Source organism: Tupaia chinensis, unplaced genomic scaffold (assembly GCF_000334495.1).
Source record: "Tupaia chinensis unplaced genomic scaffold, TupChi_1.0 Scaffold145519_1, whole genome shotgun sequence".
NCBI lineage: Eukaryota > Metazoa > Chordata > Mammalia > Scandentia > Tupaiidae > Tupaia > Tupaia belangeri.
Genome location: NW_006205376.1, coordinates 1,049,094 through 1,071,084, shown reverse-complemented (window position 1 = coordinate 1,071,084; position 21,991 = coordinate 1,049,094). Strand labels below are relative to the sequence as shown.

Genomic DNA, 21,991 nt, shown 5'->3' with positions numbered 1-21,991 from the left:
TATGCTCAAGGGGGCATATCTGGTGGGGGGGGGGTCCAAAGGGGGGAATTGTGGGGGGGGGGGGGGGGCCAAGAAAGCACCTCCCATGGGGAATACTTATGTCACAATCTCTTCTTCCATTTTTCCCTTCTTTTGGAATTTTGGGCACACAAGGACACATACTGGCATGTTTTTCAAGCCACTAGGCCCAAGCTTTGAACACCCTGAGAAACAAGACAACAACTGTCCACATGGAATCCAGGTGTCTCAATCACTATACCATGGGTTGTCCTAAAAGTAAAAACTCCTGTGCATCAAAAGACACCATCAAGAAAATGAAAAGACAAACCACAGAATGGGAGAAAATATTTGCCAATGATATACCTGATAAAAGATTTATATATAGATCTCTTAGAGTTCAGAAATAAGAAGGCAATCAATTGAAAATAGGCAAAAAGATCTGGATAGACATTTTCTCAAAGAAGATATACAAGTGGCCAATATGCATATGAAAAGATGCTCAGCATCTTTACTTATCAAGAAAATGCAAGATAACACCATAATGTGACACCATTTCATATCTGCTACAACAGCTGTGATCAAAAAAGCAGATAACAATAAGTGTTGAGAAGGAGAAACCAGAACACTCATACACTACTCTGGGGATATAAAATGATGCAGCCACTTTCGAACACAGTCTGTCAGTCAGAAGGTAAAACACAGACCTAGCAATTCCACTCCTAAGGTTCTACCCAAGAGAATCAAAACATATATGCACATAAAAACTTGTACAAAGATATTTGTAGCAGCATTATTCATAATAGCTAAAAAGCAGAAACAACTTACATGTCCTTTAACTGAAAAATGAATGAGAAAATGTGGTATATCCACATGGAATATTACTTGGCAATAAAAAGGAATGAAATACTAATACACATTACAACATGGATGAACCTTGAAAATGTTAAGTGAAAGAACAAGAAGATCATATATTGTGTTATTCCATTTATATGAAATATAGAAAAACAGAAAGTAGATCATTAATTGCCTAGGGCAAAAGGATTCTGGGAAAATGAGGAGTGATACAAATGGATATATAGCTTTTTTTGGTGTGAAGAAAAATGTTTGAAAATTGATGGTTGCTCAATCTGTGAATATACTAAAAAACCACTTAGACCGGTGTAATATATAATATTATTGAATTATTGTATGAATTATAATTATAATATGAATTATATCTCCATAAATCTGTTGAAAAAAAAAACTGCCTTAGACTCTTTCCTTGGTGGTCATGAGTACAGATTGACGTTTTGTTTGTTTGCTGGCAGTGGGAATGTGTGCTTGCCAGAGACAGAGAGAAAGCATTCCTCTATGGGACACGGTCACGCTGCAGTATTTTTTCCTCCATTTCTCCATGCCATAAGGGTCACAACTTCGGCATGCACACACAGCACCCAGAGTATTTTTCAAACTGACAGGGAAGGGGCTTGACTGGTTGTTGTGAGCTATTTGGGATCTAGCTCTCCAAGCACAGCACTTAACCTCTATGTTACAGGGCCAGCCCTAGATTTATTTTTATACACATGCATGCACAAACACACACACATCCACACACACACACACACACACACACACACATTTATTTCCTGGGATATAGTGGAAAAAAGGATATAAACTTTATGTTTGTCTATAAACTTTATGAAGGTATCTTTAACCATAAAGTTTGTAATAGTTTAGATACTTATATTGTTGGGCCAGCTCTGTGTCCTGGTGCTTCAGGCAGTCAGTCTCACAGACTGATGATGTAGTTCAAGTCCTAGGCCCAGTGCCTTGAGAAACATGCCAGGTGTGTGTGCATATGTGCCCCAAATCCCAAAAAGAGACAGATGGAGAAGGGATTGCAACATGATATACCCCATGGGGAGTGCTCTCTCCTCTCACTCTGACTCTCTCTCTCTTTCTGGTGAATACACATGCCCTCAAGGAAACAAACAACTAAATGTATGTTGTCAACTTTATACTAAGAAACTATGTCACTGGTTGGAAAATTAGATACTGACCAATTTTGTTTTAATTAGTTTCACTCCATAAATATTCTGTAAGTCTTGCTTAAGCAGAGATAACATTTGATTTGTCTGAACTTCTTTCTGCATAACTATTCTTACTAGAATTTTGACCTTGAACACATGACACAGCTGGTTTGTCTCAGTCTCCCTAACTGTAAAATGGGATAATAATACTATCTACCCCACATGGTTGTTAGTAGCACCCTGAGAAACAAGACAACAATTGGTCATGTGGAATCCAGCTGTCTCAATCACTATACCATGGGTTGTCCTGAAAGTAAAAACCAGTTAAGAACATATATAAATATTGCTTTGAACTCTTACAGGACACATAGCAAATTATCATCATCATTTACCAACATTATAGGAAAGATTTAAATTGCTCTTAATAGATTAGATGCAAACATAATATGTATATTTTATATGTATAGTATATTTCTTCTGCACTTGGAAAGATAATTGAAATATACTAATTTCAGTTTTATAGAAACATTTCTCTCTTCTTATACTACATGTGAAACTATATATCCAGTGTGCTGCTAGGGGAAAAAAAATCCAAAGAGTTTTCCTCTTGCTTAATTTAACATATGTGGATATAAAGTTAAACAGAGGCTATTTACCAAAGCAGAAATTTTAGCACAGTATAAAGGACTCCCATAAATAGTTTGAGTAATTTAGTTAGTTTTTCCAGACAGGATCTACTTATTTTCATTCTAATAAAACTAATTAAAGTACTCGACTGTCACTGGAAAACATCAATTATAATCTACTTAAAACAAAAGTCTTGAAGGCACCAAAAAGCCAAACTAATTTATCCAATAATACCCTGAAATTTTTCTCTTAATGAACACAGATAGACATTAGCTGAGCTGTTCATTATCAAGGCCTATTGTCAAGCTTATAGCGACTAGTAGGTGAATAAAATATGCTTTCTTACTGTAGTTTTTGTATACATGCTTCTATGTTACGTGAAAAATTAACATGATTGGCTAAATTTAAAATATTATTGTGATTTATCCCATAATCAAGGAAGAAATATCATTTGGTAAAATATTCACTCCAATTTGCTGTGGGGGGGGGAGCACACCCTAATTTAGATATATAGGCTTACCATCACTTGCCTTTTTCCAGTCCTTCTATGGTTAATGTATTGACTATATAAAGGGGAAGTAGAGGCCAGCAGATGGCATGGAGGTTAAAGCAGCTGGATCTACACAGCTGGCTGACTGGCTGGCTATCTAGTTTGAGTCCTGGATTTAGTGGTTTGAAAAAACACATCAAACATGTGTGCACACATGCCCAAAATCCCCAAAGGAAAATGGACAAGAAGGGATTGCAGCATGGCCATCTCCCTGTGGGGTTATTCCTCACTTTCCCTCTCTCCCTCTCTCTTTCTCTCTCTCCTGTGAGCATACACACCCTATAGTAAATTGCAAATAAAAAATAAAGTGAAAATGGGGATCTTTTTGGCATCTCAAAAACTACTAGCATGACTTAGAGTTTCACACTTACCATCCTATTTAATGTTACAACAAACTCTAAAATGAAGACGGCATTATCACCTGGCCTTCTGGTGTTACTCTGTAGGTTGTACATAATATAACAGTGGGGGCAGTACTTAAATTGCAATCTTTGCAGATTTTTATGTTTATTATTACCATTTTCCAGTAGATGGCAGTAGGATATCTTGAAAACTGGGACTTTTTTCTTTTCTTCCCTAATTCCAGCAAAGGCATCTTAGGGGCTGGTAGTGGAGCTAATTTATTACCTTCCCCTTATGGATGAGCCTCAAAGAAGCAATTAACTCACCCAACATTCCTGACACCCAGGGCAGAAACGAGCATGCGTTTTTTTTTTCTCCTGGAATTAGGTTAACTAAGTAAGTAATAGCTGAGAAAACACCATGTATGCACATAGATGGAGCCTTGTAAGATAAGAAAAGGTTAAGAGGGTATAGCCTAGATACGCTGTTTCAAAGGGGTTCATTTTTTAAAAGAATTATTATATTTAACTTTATTTATTTTACTTATTTATTTTAACTTAACCAGATAGGGACAGAGTGAGAGAGAGCAAGAGATGGAAAGTGAGACAGCAAGCCACTAGGTCCAGGACTCAAACCACAGTTGGCCATGTGGGAGTCCAGCACCCTTAACCACCATGCCACCTGCTGGCCCCCAAAAGGGTTCATTTTTACTGGACAAAGAAAAATTGTATATATTTATATACATATATATATACATATATAAAATATGTAGTTTTGAAATCTACGTATACACTGTGGAATGGTGCTACTCAGCTAATTAACATAATAATTACTTTACATACTTATCATTAAAAAATTATTAGTCATTTTTAAGGATACCACACAGTGTTATTAAACATAGTAGGCACTATGTTGTACAACAGACCTCTTGAAGTGATTCCCCCTATCAATCAAAGGGGCTATTTTCTTTATTTCTTTTTTTTTTCTTTTTCTTTCTCTCTCTCTCTCTCTTTTTTCTTTTGGCTAGAGGGCAGATGGGTTTAGCAGAGACAGAGAAAAAGAAGAAAGCACTCCCCATGGGGCATGGTCACAGTGCAAACTCTTCTCCATCTGTCACTCCTTTTAGGATTTTGGGCACACACACATGCCATTGGCTCCGGGGCTCAAACCGCAGCTTCGGCCATGTGGGATCCAGCTGCCCCTATCACCATGCCATAGAACTGGCTGTCAAAATGGCTGTTAAACATAAGGAATAAAATCTTAGAAGCCGGCTGCGTTGGGCTGCAGGAGTAGATGGTGGTCTCCATAGGAGTTAAAGTTCCTTGTAATTTTCGCTTGTTGGAAGAACTTGAAGAAGGACAAAAAAGACTAAGCGATGGTACGGTTAGCTGGGGCCTTGAAGATGATGAAGATATGACACTTACAAGGTGGACAGGCATGATTATTGGGCCAAGGACAAATTATGAAAACAGAATATATAGCCTGAAAGTAGAATGTGGACCTAAATACCCAGAAGCTCCTCCATCAGTTAGATTTGTAACAAAAATTAATAGGAATGGAATAAATAAGTCCAGTGGGATGGTGGGTGCACAGAGCATACCAGTGTTAGCAAAATGGCAAAACTCTTACAGCATTGAAGTTATCCTTCAAGAGCTATGACGTCTAGTGATGTCCAAAGAAAATATGAAGCTTCCACAGCCACCAGAAGGACAAACGTACAACAATTAATTTTAGAGCCTCTCAAATTTGTCTTAAATCAACAACCTTCTACTTATATAAATGTCTGATTAAACATCACAACGCAAATATCCACACATTAAGTAAAAGAATTTCAGCTGATAAACATGACTGGACATTTGTAAGAATATATTTAGTATACGTACACCCATTATGTTTTCAGATAACAAGAGGGAAAATGCAGCATGATTTTTTTTCTCTTGTTAAGGCACTCTCATTTAAACATAAGCCTGGAGTACTCGAAATAGAATTCGAGTTTTCAAGATGAAAGCGTGGCAAGAAGTGTCAGATGGCAGTGGTGTAAGCATGTGCGTTTCTGAAAAGTAAAAAATCTCAAGAAGGAAAAACAGAAATGGCATGCTTTATCCATCTCGCTTAGTGGAAATTGTTTAAGGTAGCAGACACAATGAATACTGTCACAAATTGTGTTAATTTTTGAAGCGATTGTGGGTGCTGACTAATAGTAGTATCAAAAATATATTCAGGATTGTTTTGATACCTGTATTTATAATAAAAAAAATGTTTGGGGGGGGTGTATCAATGAATTTCTGTTAAAAGCTGTTCCTATGTGTTACATGTAACAGACATGGTAAATATTTGTTTACAGTTTTGTTTAACAAACCATGCCTTTAGGTTGAAATGAGGTCAATAAAAAACAGAGAGGTGTATGGATATGCGATTTTGAGATTAAAGTTAGTCTTAAAATATAAATAAAATCTCAGAAGCTACATTTCTGCCTGGTTCAGGATGTTCTGTCCCTCCCATGCCCTTCTCACTGTCACAAACCGTCAACAGTAACTAAGTGCAGGTGCTGGAATAGGAGGTACACGGTCTCCTCTCACGTGCAGCGCTTTAGACCCATGCCCAAAGAAACGCTCAGAGAAAGAGGGGCTGTGAAAAGACAAACTGTCAAATTCCAAGTATGCGGGTGGTCTCTACAGCTAAGGTCTACACAACCTTAGCTGCCCGACAACATAGCAAGAGATTTACCTGGACAGTCACGACTTTAAAGTCTAAAAAGCTCAAAATGGAAGTTTTCTCATCACTCACGTGGTGTCAGTATTCAGACAGCCCTAAACTCCCGGGAGCACAGAGTGCACCTGACTGAGTGAGGCCTTTAATGGTCCTTATTTCCCCCTCTCTTAGTGCCAATAGTCACATATCTCAATACAGAAACATTATTTGATCCTTGAATGCCGCATCTGGATTACATCACAACAGATATGGTATATGTTGTATATGACCTTTCTGTTTTCTTTTTTCTTTTTTGAGAGGTTTTTGTTATAGGGCACATGCACTCACTAGAGAGACAGAAAGTGAGAAATCACTCCCCAGGGGGGATGGCCATGCCACAATCCCTTCTCCTCCATTCTCCTCTTGGGATCTTGGGCACACATGCATACATGCCTGGCATGAGTTTAAGCCACCAGGTCCAGGACTTGAACCACAGTCAACTACATGGGAGTCCAGCAACATAGCCATTATGCCATCTGTTGGTCCCTGTATATGACCTTTCAACCTTAGGAAAACTCAACTTCCAAACACATCTAGCCCCAAGCATTTCAGCCAGTGCTGTTTTTTTTGTTTTGTTTTGTTTTGGCTTTTTTTGGAGAGGTTTTTGCTATAGGGCGCGTGCGCTCGCCAGAAAGACAGAGAGAGACAGAGACAGAAAGCAAGAAATCACCCCCCAGGGGGGATGGTCACGCCGCAATCCCTTCTCCTCCATTCTCCTCTCAGGATCTTGGGCACACACGCACACATGCCCGGCATGAGTTCTAAGCCACTGGGTCCAGGACGCGAACCGCGGTCGACTACATGGGAGTCCAGCGACACAGCCATTACGCTAACTGCTGGTTCCCAGCCAGTGTTATTTTCTAAAACAGTTTTTTGCCTTAGAGCAAATGTGCTCACTGAAGAAAGACAGAGACAGGGAAAGGGTAAGTGAGAAGTCACCTCCCTAGAGGGAATGGCCACACCACAATCCCTTCTCTTCCTGGACTCTTGGACACACACACGCATGCATCCAGTGTGATATTCAAGCCACCAGGTTCGGGACTTGAACTGCGGTCAGCCTAGTGGGAGTCCAGTGACATAACTGCTATGCCACCTGCTGATGGCAGTGCTTTTTATTATAAGGTCCTCTTCAGAACGTCTAGAACAAAGACATCGACACACACGTGTGCTTCAGGGTGCACGAGTACCACTGTTTATCAGAATGGCCATATTATTGGCAAGCCTCATCAATATCAGGGTGAATTATAACAAGTTCTAGGCAATGTATCATGTGATGCTTATACAACTTATTTGTGTAAAATATAAAGCGGATGAAAAGCTAAGGGCAAACTATCAGACTATAAGGAAATAATTCTTCAGAAGATACATTCTGTTAAACTTGGACTGAACAGTTAGAATGAAAGATATTCTTAGAAAAAGTAAATATGCTTTTTTAAAAATCCTGATGAAAAAAAATAAATGGTACTCTGTTTAAGAAAAAATGAGAAGTTAGCGCTGTTGGTATGAGGCTGGAAGTCGCAGAGCCCTTCCTGTGTAGTCCTGCTTTTCATAGCTAAATTCACAGGAAACTGGGAGTAAGGCCCCCTCTATGCCCCTCTACACCTTTACAAACTGTTAACATTAGTTAAGTGCTGGATGGAAGGTTTGAAGGCACACAGCTTTCAGGTATTTTGAAGGAGGGTCAAATCAGTAAAGTTTCTCTCACCCTAATATTTTGCTAAATGAACATCCCTTTTTAGACTTTCTCAAATCGTGAGACATGACACAAATCTTCCTGTGTTTCTGCCAATACTCATACCAGGCCCTTCAGCTTTTGTTTGTTTGTTTTGTTTAGTAGCTATTATTCTCTTTATCAATTTTTTATTACCATACTCTTTTTAATATCACACTAAGTCACATATATCTTTACAGTGTATTACATTCCTTTTTCCAACAGGAATACTCTGCATATCAGTCAAGACAAAAACATTACTATCCACATCATCATCATCAAATGGCTTTTCATCATTTTTTTGTATTATTGTTATTATTCTTTTCATTATTTTTAAAACAACAGGCCTTTCTGAGATCACTATTCTCGAGCTAGTAGTTAATAATAACAGCTAATAACAGTAATAATAATAATAATAATAATAATAATAGCCAAATGAATCCAGTATTTGATAAGTTAAAGGGACTACAGAGTTGAATAATGACAACACGATCATTGAGCATGGGCTGTGCACCAAGCCCTGTTCTGAACACTGCATCTACCAACTCATGAGTTTTCATAATGCTTGAATGAAGAAGGTATAATTTATCCCCAGTTTAGGGGACAGTAAAATGCTACCCCTCTCAGAATGACTCTCAACTAGTGGCTGACCCTTAGAGCATTTGAAGTTATGTGGGGCTTTTCTGGTTATCACTTTGTCTGAAGAGATGGAACCAGCATTGAATGGGTTGGGACTAGTGATGCCTAACCACCTCCAACTGAGAGAAGAGACAGTCTCAACAGTGAGGACTTGTCCCATTCCCAATGTAGATGACATTCTGCTAAGAACCACTCTCTTGCAGATAACTTACATGTTCTCCACCATTCTTTTTATTAAAATATTCATGTTTCTTACACTTTGTTATTCCCCAATTCATAGTGCATTTAGGATTAAATCTGAGAACAGCTCTGAGTCTTCAGCAAATAGTATCCTGGTTAAAAATTCTCTCTTCATAATGTCTTGTACTCTGCCACCCAAGTAAAAAGAAACAAAACATCTTAACTAACCTTTTATCCCAAAGCCACCAGCATGATACATTAAGAAACCTTGTATGGGGAACCAACAGTTAGCGTAATGGCTATGTCGCTGGACTCCCACGTAGTCGACCGCGGTTCGTGTCCCGGACCCGGTGGCTTAAAACTCACGCTGGGCGCGTGTGCGTGCGTGCCCAAGATCCCGAGAGGAGAATGAAGGAGAAGGGATTGCAGCGTGACCATCCCCCCTGGGGGGTGATTTCTCGCTTTCTGTCTCTTTGTCTCTCTCTGTCTGGCGAGTGCACGCGCCCTACAGTGAAAATCTCTCCAAAAAAAAAAAAAAAAAAAAGAAACCTTGTATGAATTCTATTTAATGCTATTCAATTTTGGCACACAAATTCTGATGAATATGTCTGTCATGTGAAACTTGTTCAAAGGAAAACATGTTTTCTCTTTCTGTCGCCCTAGTTGTATTAGTGTAAACTGAGCAAGAAGACACAGAAAGAATTACCTACACAGAAATGGACTTGTCAGTCAGGTGAGAGTCTGTATGAAATTTATTTTCTTTCAGTGGCCATGCTCTCTAATCTTGCTTGAAAAATTAAATGTTGTAAAACAAATTCTTTTTGAACAGCCACAACTGCTGGGCAGATAAAGTGCACAATATGTAACTCTTGATATGGTATCAAAAACAGGAACCAGTAGCTGACGTAATGGCTATGTCACTGGACTCCCATGTAGTCGACCGTGGTGTGAGTCCTGGACCTGGTGGCTTAAACTCATGCTGAGCGGCGTGTGTGTGTGTGAGCCCAAGATCCCAAGAGGAGAATGGAGAAGGGATTGTGGCGTGGCCATCCCTCCTGGGGGGCCCCTTCTTTCTTTCTGTCTCTCTGTCTCTCTCTGTCTTTCTGGCAAGCACACGTGCCCTATAGCAAAAAACTCCTCCAAAAAATAATTAAAAAAAATAAACTTATTAAAGAATTAACGTCATTTTTGTTTGTTTTTTTGAGAGTGATATTTGCTATAGGGTGCATGCACTTGCCAGAGACAGCAAAAAGTCACCCTTTGGGTGGATGGTCACACTGCAATTCCTTCTCCTCCATTCTCCTCTTGGGATTTTGGGCAGGCATACACACATGCCTGGGTGACTTTTAAGCTGCCAGGTCCAGGACTCGACCACAGTCAACCATGTGGGAGCCAGCACCTTAACCACCATGCCACCTGCAGGCCCCAGCTTTCTGCTCTCACTTATTTCTGCTAATCTCATTTTTCCCAGAATCGTTTCTGTGGAGGTTTTCTCCTTGTTATAAAAATAACTGTCCAAGTCTTAACAGCTTCTAATTATCAGCTCTACCTGAAGAACTTAGGAGGGATAAGATTGAGTTGACAATTAATCCTCAAATTAATCAGCTAACAAGCTGGTTAAATCAGATTCCTGGTTCAGTAGATCAGCATGGAGCCCAGCAATTTGTGGTACAAACAGGCCCCCAGAGGACGACGTTGCTGCTGTTCTTGGATAACATTTCCATTAGCAGTGCTGTCAGGATGGCAGAGAGGACTGCCTAAACTAGAAGGTTTGCTAAGAGACTAAGGTTCAAGACCCAGACTCTTTACAAGACATTTCATTTGACGATGTTAAAAATGGAGGGCCTGGGACCAGCGGATGGCATAATGGTTACGTTGCTGGACTCCCACATAGTCGACTATGATTCAAGTACCAGACCCGGCAGCTTAAAATCACTTTGGGCACATATGCGTGCCCAAGATCCTGAGAGAATGGAGGAGAAGGGATTGCTGCATGTCCATCCCCCCCAGGGGGTGATTTCTCACTTTCTGTCTCTCTGTCTCTCCAGCGGGTACACGTGCCCTAGAGCAAAAATCTCTCGGTACTTGTGCCCTAGTGAAAAAACTTTCCTAAAAAAAAAAAAAAAAAAAAAAAGACCTAGCTCATTTTAGAGGGAACATTTGGTTTCAAATTCAAACCTGCTCTGTATTTTTAACCGTATGATATCCTGGCTAATTTCTATATAGGATACCCTTGATGTCTTTTAAGGCTTTAAAGTATGACTGTGAAATGCAACCCTTAACCTAGACGCTATATATACAGTTTCTCGTGATAGAAAACTGCATTTTCTCTCATTTCACAATTCTTTGTTAGTCAGGAATGCATCAAGGCTCCGTCTTTTCTCAGACCTGTCTGGAATCTACTTTGTCTCTTTAGGAACTCAGTGATGCAAATGAGAGATTTCTCTTCAACACCTCTTCTGTCGTGTCTTTCTAAAATATTGTTACTTTCCCAGTTGCTAGTTGAAGACGTCATATTTTAAAAAATAATCTGCAACTAAAATGTGACCATCATAAGCCCCACAACACATCACAAGGAATCTACAAGAAACTCACCCTAGCAGCCCTAAACAAAGTCAAGTCTTACCTGCATGAGCTGCTGCTTCAATTTCTGTATTTCTGAAATGTTCAGTTCGCTGAATAAGTCAGAGACAGGGTGCAGAGACTCTCCTTTCCTTAAGGTGGGAGTCCGATAGTCTCCATTCAGTTTCACAAGCGGCCCATGGATATGCCCATTCATTTTGTCATCGTTGTTCGGTTCACTGCCGTCCTCTGCAAACTTGAGTCCATCTACTGAGATGCTGATATGGTTATCATTGAGGGTGATGTACTGGGACAGCTCCTTCCGCAGGTTGTTCTTCTGCTCCCTTTCGTTTTTTAAGGTCTCAAGGGCTTCTTCCAGCTGGTGCTCAGCAATCTCTTTCAATCGGATGGCATCTTCTAGCTGGCTGTTCAGTAGCACCGTCTCCTCCTCAAATCGTTTAATCTCATGCTTTAAGCCTTCGTATTCAACCTGAATCAGATAGGATAAAGAAGATTCATAAAACTAAAATTTGGGTCTTACAAAACTGCCATTAAACACTCTAGTGGGCCTAATAATGAAAAAAAAATTGTTAACAGCAACCTACAAAATAAATCATAACAATCACTCAGTGTACACTTAAGGGTAACATACATAATTAGAAATGAGGTATTATCGGTTGAAGATAATGTATATCATATCTTCAACTGAATTGGTGTGAAGTGTATTCACGTTGGGTAAATTCACTTTATAAGCAGTAGCGATGTATAGTGATTGAATGTATAAAAGAAATTAAAGGGACCAGCAGTTAGCGTAATAGCTATGTCGCTGGACTTCCACGTAGTCGACTGCGGTTCGAGTCCCGGACCTGGTGGCTTAAAACTCACGTCAGGCGCATGTGCGTGCATGCCCAAGATCCCGAGAGGAGAATGGAGAAGAAGGGATTGTGGCGTGGCCATCCCCCCTGGGGGGTGATTTCTCGCTTTCTATCTCTCTGTCTCTCTCTGTCTGTCTGGCGAGCGCACGCACCCTATAGCAAAAACCTCTCCAAAAAAAAAAGAAGAGCGCACGCGTCCTATAGCAAAAACCTCTCCAAAAAAAAAAAAGAAAAAAAGAAATTAAAATAATAAAAAAGGAAAAAAGAAATTATGTGTGCGTATGTATACACATAATTAGACATTTTAATAGTATGTTATATATAATTGTACATATTTGTATATATGCAATTATTTTTTAAAATTATTTTATGTAACTTCATTTATTATTATTATTTAATTTGACCAGAGACAGACAGACAGACAAAGAGGGAAAGTGAGAAAGCAAGCCACCAGGTCTGGGACTTGAACCAGGGTTGAACATGTGGGAGTCCAGTGCCCTTAACCACCATGTCACCTGCTGGCCCTTGTACGTAAATCTTAGAAATGAAAAGGGTGTCTAATGTTTTAGGATTTCTTTTATAAAATCCAGTGTCAAAAAGCGGGCACTATTTGCCTAATAAATTAGGAATTTACTATGTAATAATTTATCAATTATCCACAATCTAAGATTTTATTATCATTATTGCTTTATTTTATTTCCTTATTAATAATGAGGAACTCTTTCTACCCAGAGATAAATTAATTAAAAGATAACAATAAGAACATAATCTCAATAAAATATGTTTGTGGGTGAAATGAGAAAGCAAAATATTTTTTAATGTGCCTAAGGATAGAATCTGGAACAATTACAATTATCCAATAACAAAAAAATATATTGTTATCTATATGTAAGGAACAATTACAATTATCCAATAACAAAAAAAATATTGTTATCTATATGTAATCAATATAGTTTTTTTTTTTTTTTTTTTGCAATCAAATAAGAGCTGCTCAAACACACTCTTGGTCAAGAAAGCCCACAGGTGTCAAGGATCTCTCCTCTGGGCCTACATGTCTTCCCCGGGACCTTTTCCAAAGCACTTATGGCATATTATTTTAATAAACATTTTATTTCTGCAACTGCATTGTAGTTTCCTTAGAGAGAGAAAGTATTTTTCATTAACTTAGGAGTCCCTTACATTGCTTTGATGTTCCTTTACAGTATTTAAAACAGAATTCCAGTCTTCCATAAGAATTTGCTGAATAAACAAATGACTTTTTTAGGGGGGGGGGGAAAAAAAAACAGAAAAAAGTAACATAATAAAGTCATCATGATATTGGATACTAATAGAGACTATAGTTTTACATTTCTTTTAGTATTTATATATATATTTTTAAAGAATTATTTTATTGGGACCAGCGATTGGCATAATGGCTATGTTGATGGACTCCCATGTAGCCAACTACGGTTCGAATCCCAGACCTGGTGCCTTAAACTTACACTGGGTGTGTGTGTTTGCGTGCCCAGGATCCCAAGAGGAGAATGGAGTTGAAGGGACTGTGATGTGGCCATCCCCCTGGGGGGATTATTTCTCGCTTTCTGTCTCTCTGGTCAGTTCATGTGCCCTATAGCAAAAACCTCTCAAAAAAAAAAAAAGATTTTATTTAACTTTATTTATTTATTTACTTATTTAATTTGACTAGAGACGGCAGAATAAGAGAGAGAGAGACAGAAGGAAGGAAAGAGAAAGGAAGCTGCTAGGTCTAGGACTTGAACTGCCGTCAGCCATGAGGGAGTCCAATGCTGCAACTACCATGCCACCTGCCAGCCCTCTTTTAGTATTTACATTAATTTAAATTGGAATTTTTTTTTTAATTTTTTTGGCTAGGGGGCATCTGTGCTTACTAGAAAGATAGAGAGGGAGAGAAAGCAAGAAAGCATCTGCCCATGGGGCATGGTACCCAGCAATCCCTTTTCCTCCTTTGAGGATTTTAGGAATACACACACACACCTAGTGTGTTTCTTAAGGTGCTGAGTTTAGGACTCAAACTGTGCAGTTGGCCATGGGATATAGCCATCTAGATCACCAGGCCATGAACTGGTCCTAAACTAGAATTTAAAAACAAACAAACAAACAAACAAAACCTGAAAAATAGGTACCACAGGCCATTATTGTTTTTATATAATTTTTTTATTTTTCCCCTTGTGATGCTCCCTGTCCCCTCACCTTTCTTCTTTTTTTCTCTTTTAGAGAGAGAGATTTGCTATAGGGCATGTGCACTCACTGGAGACAGAGAGAGAGAGACAGAAAGCAAGAAATCACCCCCTAGGGGGGCGGGCCATGCCACAATTCCGTCTCCTCCATTCTTCTCTTGGGATTTTGGACACGTATGTACATGTGCCTCACGTGAGTTTTAAGCTGCCAAGTCTGGGACTTGAACCATAGCTGACAACATGGGAGTCCAGCAACGTAACCATTACATCATCTGCTGGTACCTCCCCTCACCTTAACATAATCTCAATGCAATGGTTTGTCTTGCAAACATTAGGATAACAGTGTGGGATCTAGTTTTAGATTTAGTTGGATGTATCATATATTTGGCTGTAGTAACAGAGATCTAAAGTAGAGTTACTTAGTCAAGACAGAAATTCGTTTCTCTCTCATGTAATATTGGGTTTTCAGAAAAGTCATGATTTTTTTTTTCTGTTTTTCTATGCAAAAATGTGTTATGACTTTTCCTACAACCCAAGAGTATGGAGGCAGATAGCCCGGGGCCAATAGGAAATCCCTGCTCTATGAGGTCATCCAGGAACCAGGCTTCTTCTGTCCCACTGCGCTGCCTTCTACTCTGGGTCACATAATCTAACGTGGCTTAATGTCTTGATTATTTCCCAAGCAGTGGGATGAAGAGGCATACCTGACCCCTTGAAGGACATGTCTCAAAGTAGCCATCAGTTCTCATAGCGCATGGACAGTACCAGTCATATTACACTTACTAGTAAGGGCAGGGGTGGGAGAAAAAGGATTGTGTCATGACTACACCCTACTATAGAGTGGTCTCTCTCTCTCTGATGAACACATGAACCCTCTGGCAAAAAAAAAGGAGAAAAAAGTGCATGGCTTCATTGAAAGCTATCCGCGAAATGCTGGTTACGTGAAAAAGATCTTAATTGAATACATTCTCTAGGTCTCTTATGACATGACACAGAAAAAGATCCCAGAGGAAATGTTCTTCCTAAGAGAAGTATGATTGAATTGTTCGTTTTAACACGAGTTTTCAATGTTAGGTAACATATACTGAGCATTTCAGCTCACTAGGTGATATATTGGAGCATAGAGTTCGTTTTTCTTCTCTTACTGGAGCATTCCAAAAAAATGACACTGACATGATTTCCTGCCTTATACTAGGACTAAGCAAATTTCCTTCTTCCTATCTTAAACAATACTGGGATCAGACATCAGAGGAAATCTTAGCTTCTTGAGGGAAAAACTTCCTCCTGAAAGATAAGACTGGTCCATCTGGAACAGCTTCTACAGAATCACTTCAAGATCTTCAGTGTGCTGTATCTCTCAGCTCAAAGCTCTGACTTAACTCTGTCTATCCCGACCAGTAGCCCCACTATGAAAAACCCGCCTTAAAGCCTCACAGCACAGGCTCTAAAACCGCATGAACACCTTCCCCTGCCTCTCCCTTTCTGAGACATTACTGAGGCTCTCTCTGGGTGGATTCTGTTATTGTCACTTGTCGAATACACAGCTTTGTAAAATCACTGGATTTTTCTGGTCGTCAGTTGGGGAACTGACAATTAACTTGACTTCTTATGGCTTCTGCTTCTCTTCCTACACTTCTTTCAAGTATGTTGGTAAAAATATAAAGACGTATAGGGTGGCCCCTTAGTGCAGTGGTTGAGCGCTGTACGTGGACTGCTGATGGCAGTTTGAATCCTGGCCCTGGCAGCCTGAAAAACACACCAGTGTGTGAGCATGTGTGCTCAGGCTGGATGGGATGGAAAAATGAAAGGTAAAGGATCACAGTGTGGCTATGCTCCATTAATAGATTCTCTCTCTCCCCACCATCTCTGCTCTCAGGCAAGCACAAGTACTCTCTGGTAAGTGAAGAAAAAATAAAAGGTAAAATTGGCCCACTGAAAAAAGTAGCTAAAGTTTCAGAGTCAATTCTTCAACGTGTCCGTGTATTTCATAATTAGCATTCCAAATAAAAATTAATATAGTTTATTATAGTAATCTGAAATTTTAGTGTCCTCTCTCATTTGAAGTATAAATGTAAGAAAAAGAAAAATAATTTTCTGTATTTTCAACATCTATTTGTTTAATGTCTGCTTCAGGCCAGGCCTGTTCTATGTCTTACATTTTAGTGGCAGGAGAAGGAAACATAAATTAATAAACAGACACCATCTAGGGAAGAGAGGAGATATATTACCAACAATGATTTAGAAAATAATCAATAAATAGTTAAAAGAAAAATAAAACTTCAAAAGGGAACGATCTCTCGTGACCTAAAAGCATTTTATAATGCCAGCAGCTTAGCCGTTTAGAGAAATATCAGATGGAACTGGGGGGACTATTATGAAGTATAGGGAGCTTGGTACAAAGTAATCCAGACCAATTTTGGGATTGAATGTCAGTTATCCTCATTGCTCTCATTAAAACATTATACTTACTATTTCATTAATTAGGAAGAGAATTATGGTAGATGTAACTTCAGTAAATGAGGGCCAATAACAGGGGGAAACGCACTTTTCCTTAATTGGGAGAGATCTGTGGTACTTCAGTGCACCCCTTTGTTAAGGAACAAGCCAAAATGGCCCTTCGTATGGATTTTGAATCAATTAATTGGACACTTAGTTGGGGAAATTACCATATGGCATCTAGAAAATAAAATTAAAGAGATATATAATCTTCTCTTTACCTTTTTGAAGCTTCTGAGTTAACCACTGGATCCCTGTGTTCCACACACTGATGGAAGGGACACGGGTAAAGTACGAGCAGTAATCAGCCAGGCTGGTAGCACGACTCCCACAGACATGGCATCTGGGTTAATGACCACTCACAGGATACCTTGGCAGCCTTTCAAGAATACCCAATACTGGCCTTAATTAACCTCCTGAGTAAATTAGTCTACCCCAGGCAGTCACGGAAGACTCTACAGGGAGGCCGTCTGCACGCTCTGCTGCCTGTCCGGAGAGCAGTGAGGACTGAAGGACTCGGGACGTCAGAGCCACTTTAAATTGCTGTGTGTCACGTAAATTTGTTTCAAGTCCTCAACATTCTTCATCAGCAACCCCAAATACAAGCCATGAAAATTATTTTTCTTATTTTAAGAAGTAGCGGAGAAGCATATTAAAAAAAAAAAAATTCCCCCAAATCTAAACTTCTCCACCGGGAGCTCATTTACCCCAGGCAACTCACAACCTGAAATGCACATGGGGCACCAGCCTCAGACACCCACGTGGATTAGGAACTCACAGGGAAGGAATAAGGTAAAAACGTGTGGGGATGTCTGGGAAAACCTTTTCTGATGGAATTAAAGCATCCCACCACACTCTAATGGACATCTTGTCCCCCAACACTCCAAGCTGGGGGGACGTGGCAATGGGCAGAAACCAGATTCCAGGTGTGACAATACATGAATTTTTCCTTTCTCCTCTGAACCCTTAAATATTTCAAAACCAATGCTATTTCAGAATAGATATCCACTTGGGAAATGAGTGGACACAGAAGTATACATTGGGGGTGGCTTTTAAGTGTAGTGAGGCTAAGAACTACGCCCGGTGGATTCCTGTGTCTCTCCAGCCTAGCACAGAGCCTGGCCCACAGCCTGCCCACCTGGAAGGAGAGGTGACGACAGACAACAGTACAGAGAGCAGATAGAGGCTATGATGGAGGAAGCACCTTGAAAAAACTTGACTATCCGATTTACCTCGACATAACCGCCTGATACAACAGTAATCATAAATAAATTCTCAAATTACAGACTTCAGCAAGGCAATTACTAATAACCATGAAAACCCACAATGCAAACCCATCAGGAAAAATGGAGCTATCTAAGCCTCACTACGGAAACAAAGATTTAAATGTGAATATGTAATCTCTGTTGTCACGTTACAGTTGAAAAAGAAATCAGGCATTTTCGTCTTATGATTTTTGTTCTTACTGAATTATATTTCATAATCACTTACCTTCTATGATTTGAAAGCAATTTACATTAAAAAAGAGACCTTAAGATGTAGCATAAAAAAGTTTATAGACCCCAACTTTTACAGTGAAGTCATCACATTAAATGTATTATAATATATTTGACTTATTTCTAAAATACATTAACATGAACTAAAATATAAACTCAAATTCTTCTTCTTACCTAATAAAGCTTTATTATAAACTAGACTACTGATAAGTGTATTGTTTTTTCTTTCACATTTGACTGAAACAGTAGGGTTGGGAAAATTTAGCACATAGATTTGCACATAAAATTGTGGGGAGAAGACTATGGGATTATAAAAAATTTGACAAGTTCCTTCTTGAGACCCAAAGAGGAGATTTAACCCTGATGGTAAGAATACACAGATCCATCTATAACTAAAAAAAGAAAACTTAAATCTTACCTGGTTCTGCTTTAATGTGGACACTAGTTTCTGCAATGTGATATTTTCCTCTTCCAGTTCGGTATAGTCCTGAAGCAGTCGGGCTTCTCGGAATTTATATTCTCGGATTTCATCCTTCATCCGTATTCTCTGTAACTCCACCATCTCATTGTTCTGAAACAACAGAATAAATCAATCCAAACTGCCTTATTCTAGATTTTATGAAGTATAGATAAAGTTCTGGTAGTTAAAAACAATAATAAAACACCTCATGAAGTATAATTGGTGCAGCCTTTTTTGAGTGGTAATTTAGTGGTATCTGTCAAAAATTTAAAAGCACAGGGTGCCAGCAGGTGGCGAAGTGGTAAAGATGTTGGACTCCTACATGGGTAACCACAGTTTGATTCCCAGAAGCAGTGGCTTGAAACTCACACTGGGTGCATGTGCATGTATGCCCAAAATCCTGAGAGAAAAATGGAGGAGAAGGGACTGTGGGGTGGCTATACCCCCTAAGGGTAATTTCTCACTCTCTTTCTTCATCTCTCTCTGTCTCTCCAGCAAGCACACATGCCCTTCAGCAAAAATCTCTCCTAAATAAATAATAAAAGCTCATGCATATAATATTATATATAATATGTAAATAAATATACGCAACCACATATACACAAAGGTAATATATTGATTGTCATGGGAAGAAGGGCTATAAAGTTTTCTTTTAATTGAAGATTCAGGACTGGCCCTGCAATTCAGCAGTTCGGGAAGATGGATCCCACGTGGCTAATTGCAGTTCAAATACCAGCCTTAGCCGCTTAAAAATCATGTCAGACACATACATGCATGTGCCCCAAATCCTGACATGATAGACAAATGAAGGAAAGAAGATTACAGCATGACCATGCCCCATTGCAGGGTGCTCTTTCTCATTCATGCACACATGCACCCTTCTGGAAATTTTTTTTTTTAATTTATTTTCAGGGCCAGTCAATGGCCTGGTGGTTACTGAAGCTGTCCCTATGTAGCTCCCTCCATGACTGGAGCTCTGGGCCTGGCAGCTTGAGAAACATCAGGCACATGTGTGCGCACGTTCAAAACCCCCCAAAGAAGAGAGAAATGGAGCAGGAGGGATTGTGGCGTGATCATTCACCATTGGGGATGCTTTTTCCCTCTCTCTTTCTCTGTCTGTCTCTCTAGTAAGCACATACACTTTCTGGAAAATTTTTTGAATTTTTTTAAAATTTGGTATTCATTTAATTAGTTCCTAATCAAACAAAGATAAACGTGAAAGAAAGTATTATAGAAATTAACAACATTTTCTTACGCAATACTTGAATATCCATATGGGAAAAAATGAATCATGGCCCACATTTGACCTTTAGGCCATAATTACTGGCCTTCGATGACTGACAATGAACTTGCCACATGGATGAATCTCACTGATATAATGCTGCCTGAAGTAAGCCAGGTGCAAAAGACTCCATACTACATGATTCTGAATGAATAACATAAAAAAAAAGCACAGGGGCTGGCAGGTGGCATGGTAGTTAAGGGCACTGGACTCTCACATGGCCAACCACAGCTCGAGTCCTGGACCTGGTGGCTTGCTTTCTCACTTTCTGTTTCTCTCGCTTTCTCTCACTCTGTCCCTCTCTGGTTAAATTAAAATAAATAAATAATTCTTAAAAAAAAAATAGTACATGGATCAAACTGTCTCACTCAAATGATAGATTGAAGTTGTAATTCCCAACATCTTTATAAAGACGAAAGTTAAAATGAGGTCTGTAGGGTAGGCCAGGTCCAATATGACTAGTATCTTTATAAAAAGGGGAAATACGGCCACAGGAACACACACGAAAGAAAGAGTATGTGAAGGCACACAGGGAAAGATGGCTGTGTGACCTTGGAGGCAAAGATTGGAGCGATGCAGGGACAAGCCAAGGACACCAAGGATGCCAGGGAACACAGGAAAGCAGAAAAAGGAAAGAAATGCCCGACCCCTGTCAGAGGCGGCATGACCTGCTGACACCTCGACTTCAGACTCTCGTCTCCAGAACTGTGATACAAGCTTCTGCTAACAGTTCAGGGAACTCTGTTACGTCAGCCCTACGAAAGAAATGCAACGCAAAGCTCATCTACAGGAACAGAAGTCAGCACAGTATTACCTTTGCAGGAGGACTAACCTGAGGCACTGGAAAAATGGAAAAGGTTTCTATCCTAACAGATGGGCTTCCCAGCAAGAATACCTAATTTTCCTTGCATGTCTTCAAGTGTCCCTCATCTTGCTTCGCTTCCTGCAGGCCTTGACTTCAGACAGCCCTCTCTGACTCTTGCCTTTATACTCATCCCTGAACGTGATGATTCTTTTCCTATTGACTTGATCCCTAAGGACAGTGGTGCCTGGTTCTGCTTATGCTTCTGGGAAAACTGCAAAGTATAAAACTCAATCTTTCACATAAAAATGCAACACTCAGTTCTAAAATCATTGATACAGTTCTGCCTAATAAAAACAGTCATTCAAAGGCAGACACCACCTTCCCTAAATCACAGTTGCTAGTTTGCAGTCTTAGGAGGATGGGGTGGTAGACACGGGTGAGAAGACAAATGTTAAAAAAAATTATGCTGATGCTTGTTCAAATGGTCAGGGAGACTGTTCAAGACCACTGCCACCAGACAAGAGTGAGATTGGGCTCAACCAGGAATACAGTGAGGGAGTTACAGACAAAACACAGAGGAAGGGGGAACTACTGAATGAAAAATTACTAAAAGGAGACATCATAAGGGTGGGGGAGGGTAAGAAGGCAGCAGGTGGCCTGGTGGTTAAGGGGCTAGACTCCCACCATGGCTGACTGCAGTTCAAGAGTCCCTGACTCGGAGGGTTAAAAATCATGCCAAGAGGGGAGGAGAAGAGACTGTGGCATGGCTTCCCACCTCAGAAGGTGATTTCTCACTTTCCCTCTCATTGTCCTTTGTCTCTCTCCAGCAAACATACACCTAAAATTAAAAAATAAAAAAAGAACTCTTGCTAAAGACAACCCAAGGATTGAGATATTGAAAAGGTGGGAGACGAAGAACTCAATCAGATATGAAGGGCTGGGGATGACTTAACGTAACTCTTTTTTTTTTTTTTTTTTTTTTAAAATATTTTTTTTCTTTTGGGCGGTTGT

At 39.6% G+C, this 21,991-nt stretch overlaps 1 protein-coding gene and 1 pseudogene across 3 annotated transcripts in view; one reads left to right on the top strand and one right to left on the bottom strand.

Moving 5' to 3' along the window:
- The window catches only part of BICD1 (BICD cargo adaptor 1), a 286,923-nt gene that overhangs the window by 62,648 nt on the left and 202,284 nt on the right, over positions 1–21,991 (bottom strand). For all 3 annotated transcript variants that reach the window (XM_027768102.1, XM_006168070.3, XM_006168072.3), the window contains exons 3-4: positions 18,852–19,004; positions 11,436–11,861 (exon numbers count right to left, since the gene is read on the bottom strand). In XM_027768102.1, the coding sequence (XP_027623903.1) occupies positions 11,436–11,861; positions 18,852–19,004 (579 nt within the window). The remainder of the gene's footprint in view (positions 1–11,435; positions 11,862–18,851; positions 19,005–21,991) is intronic.
- LOC102490341 (ubiquitin-conjugating enzyme E2 variant 2 pseudogene) lies at positions 4,822–5,187 on the top strand (annotated as a pseudogene).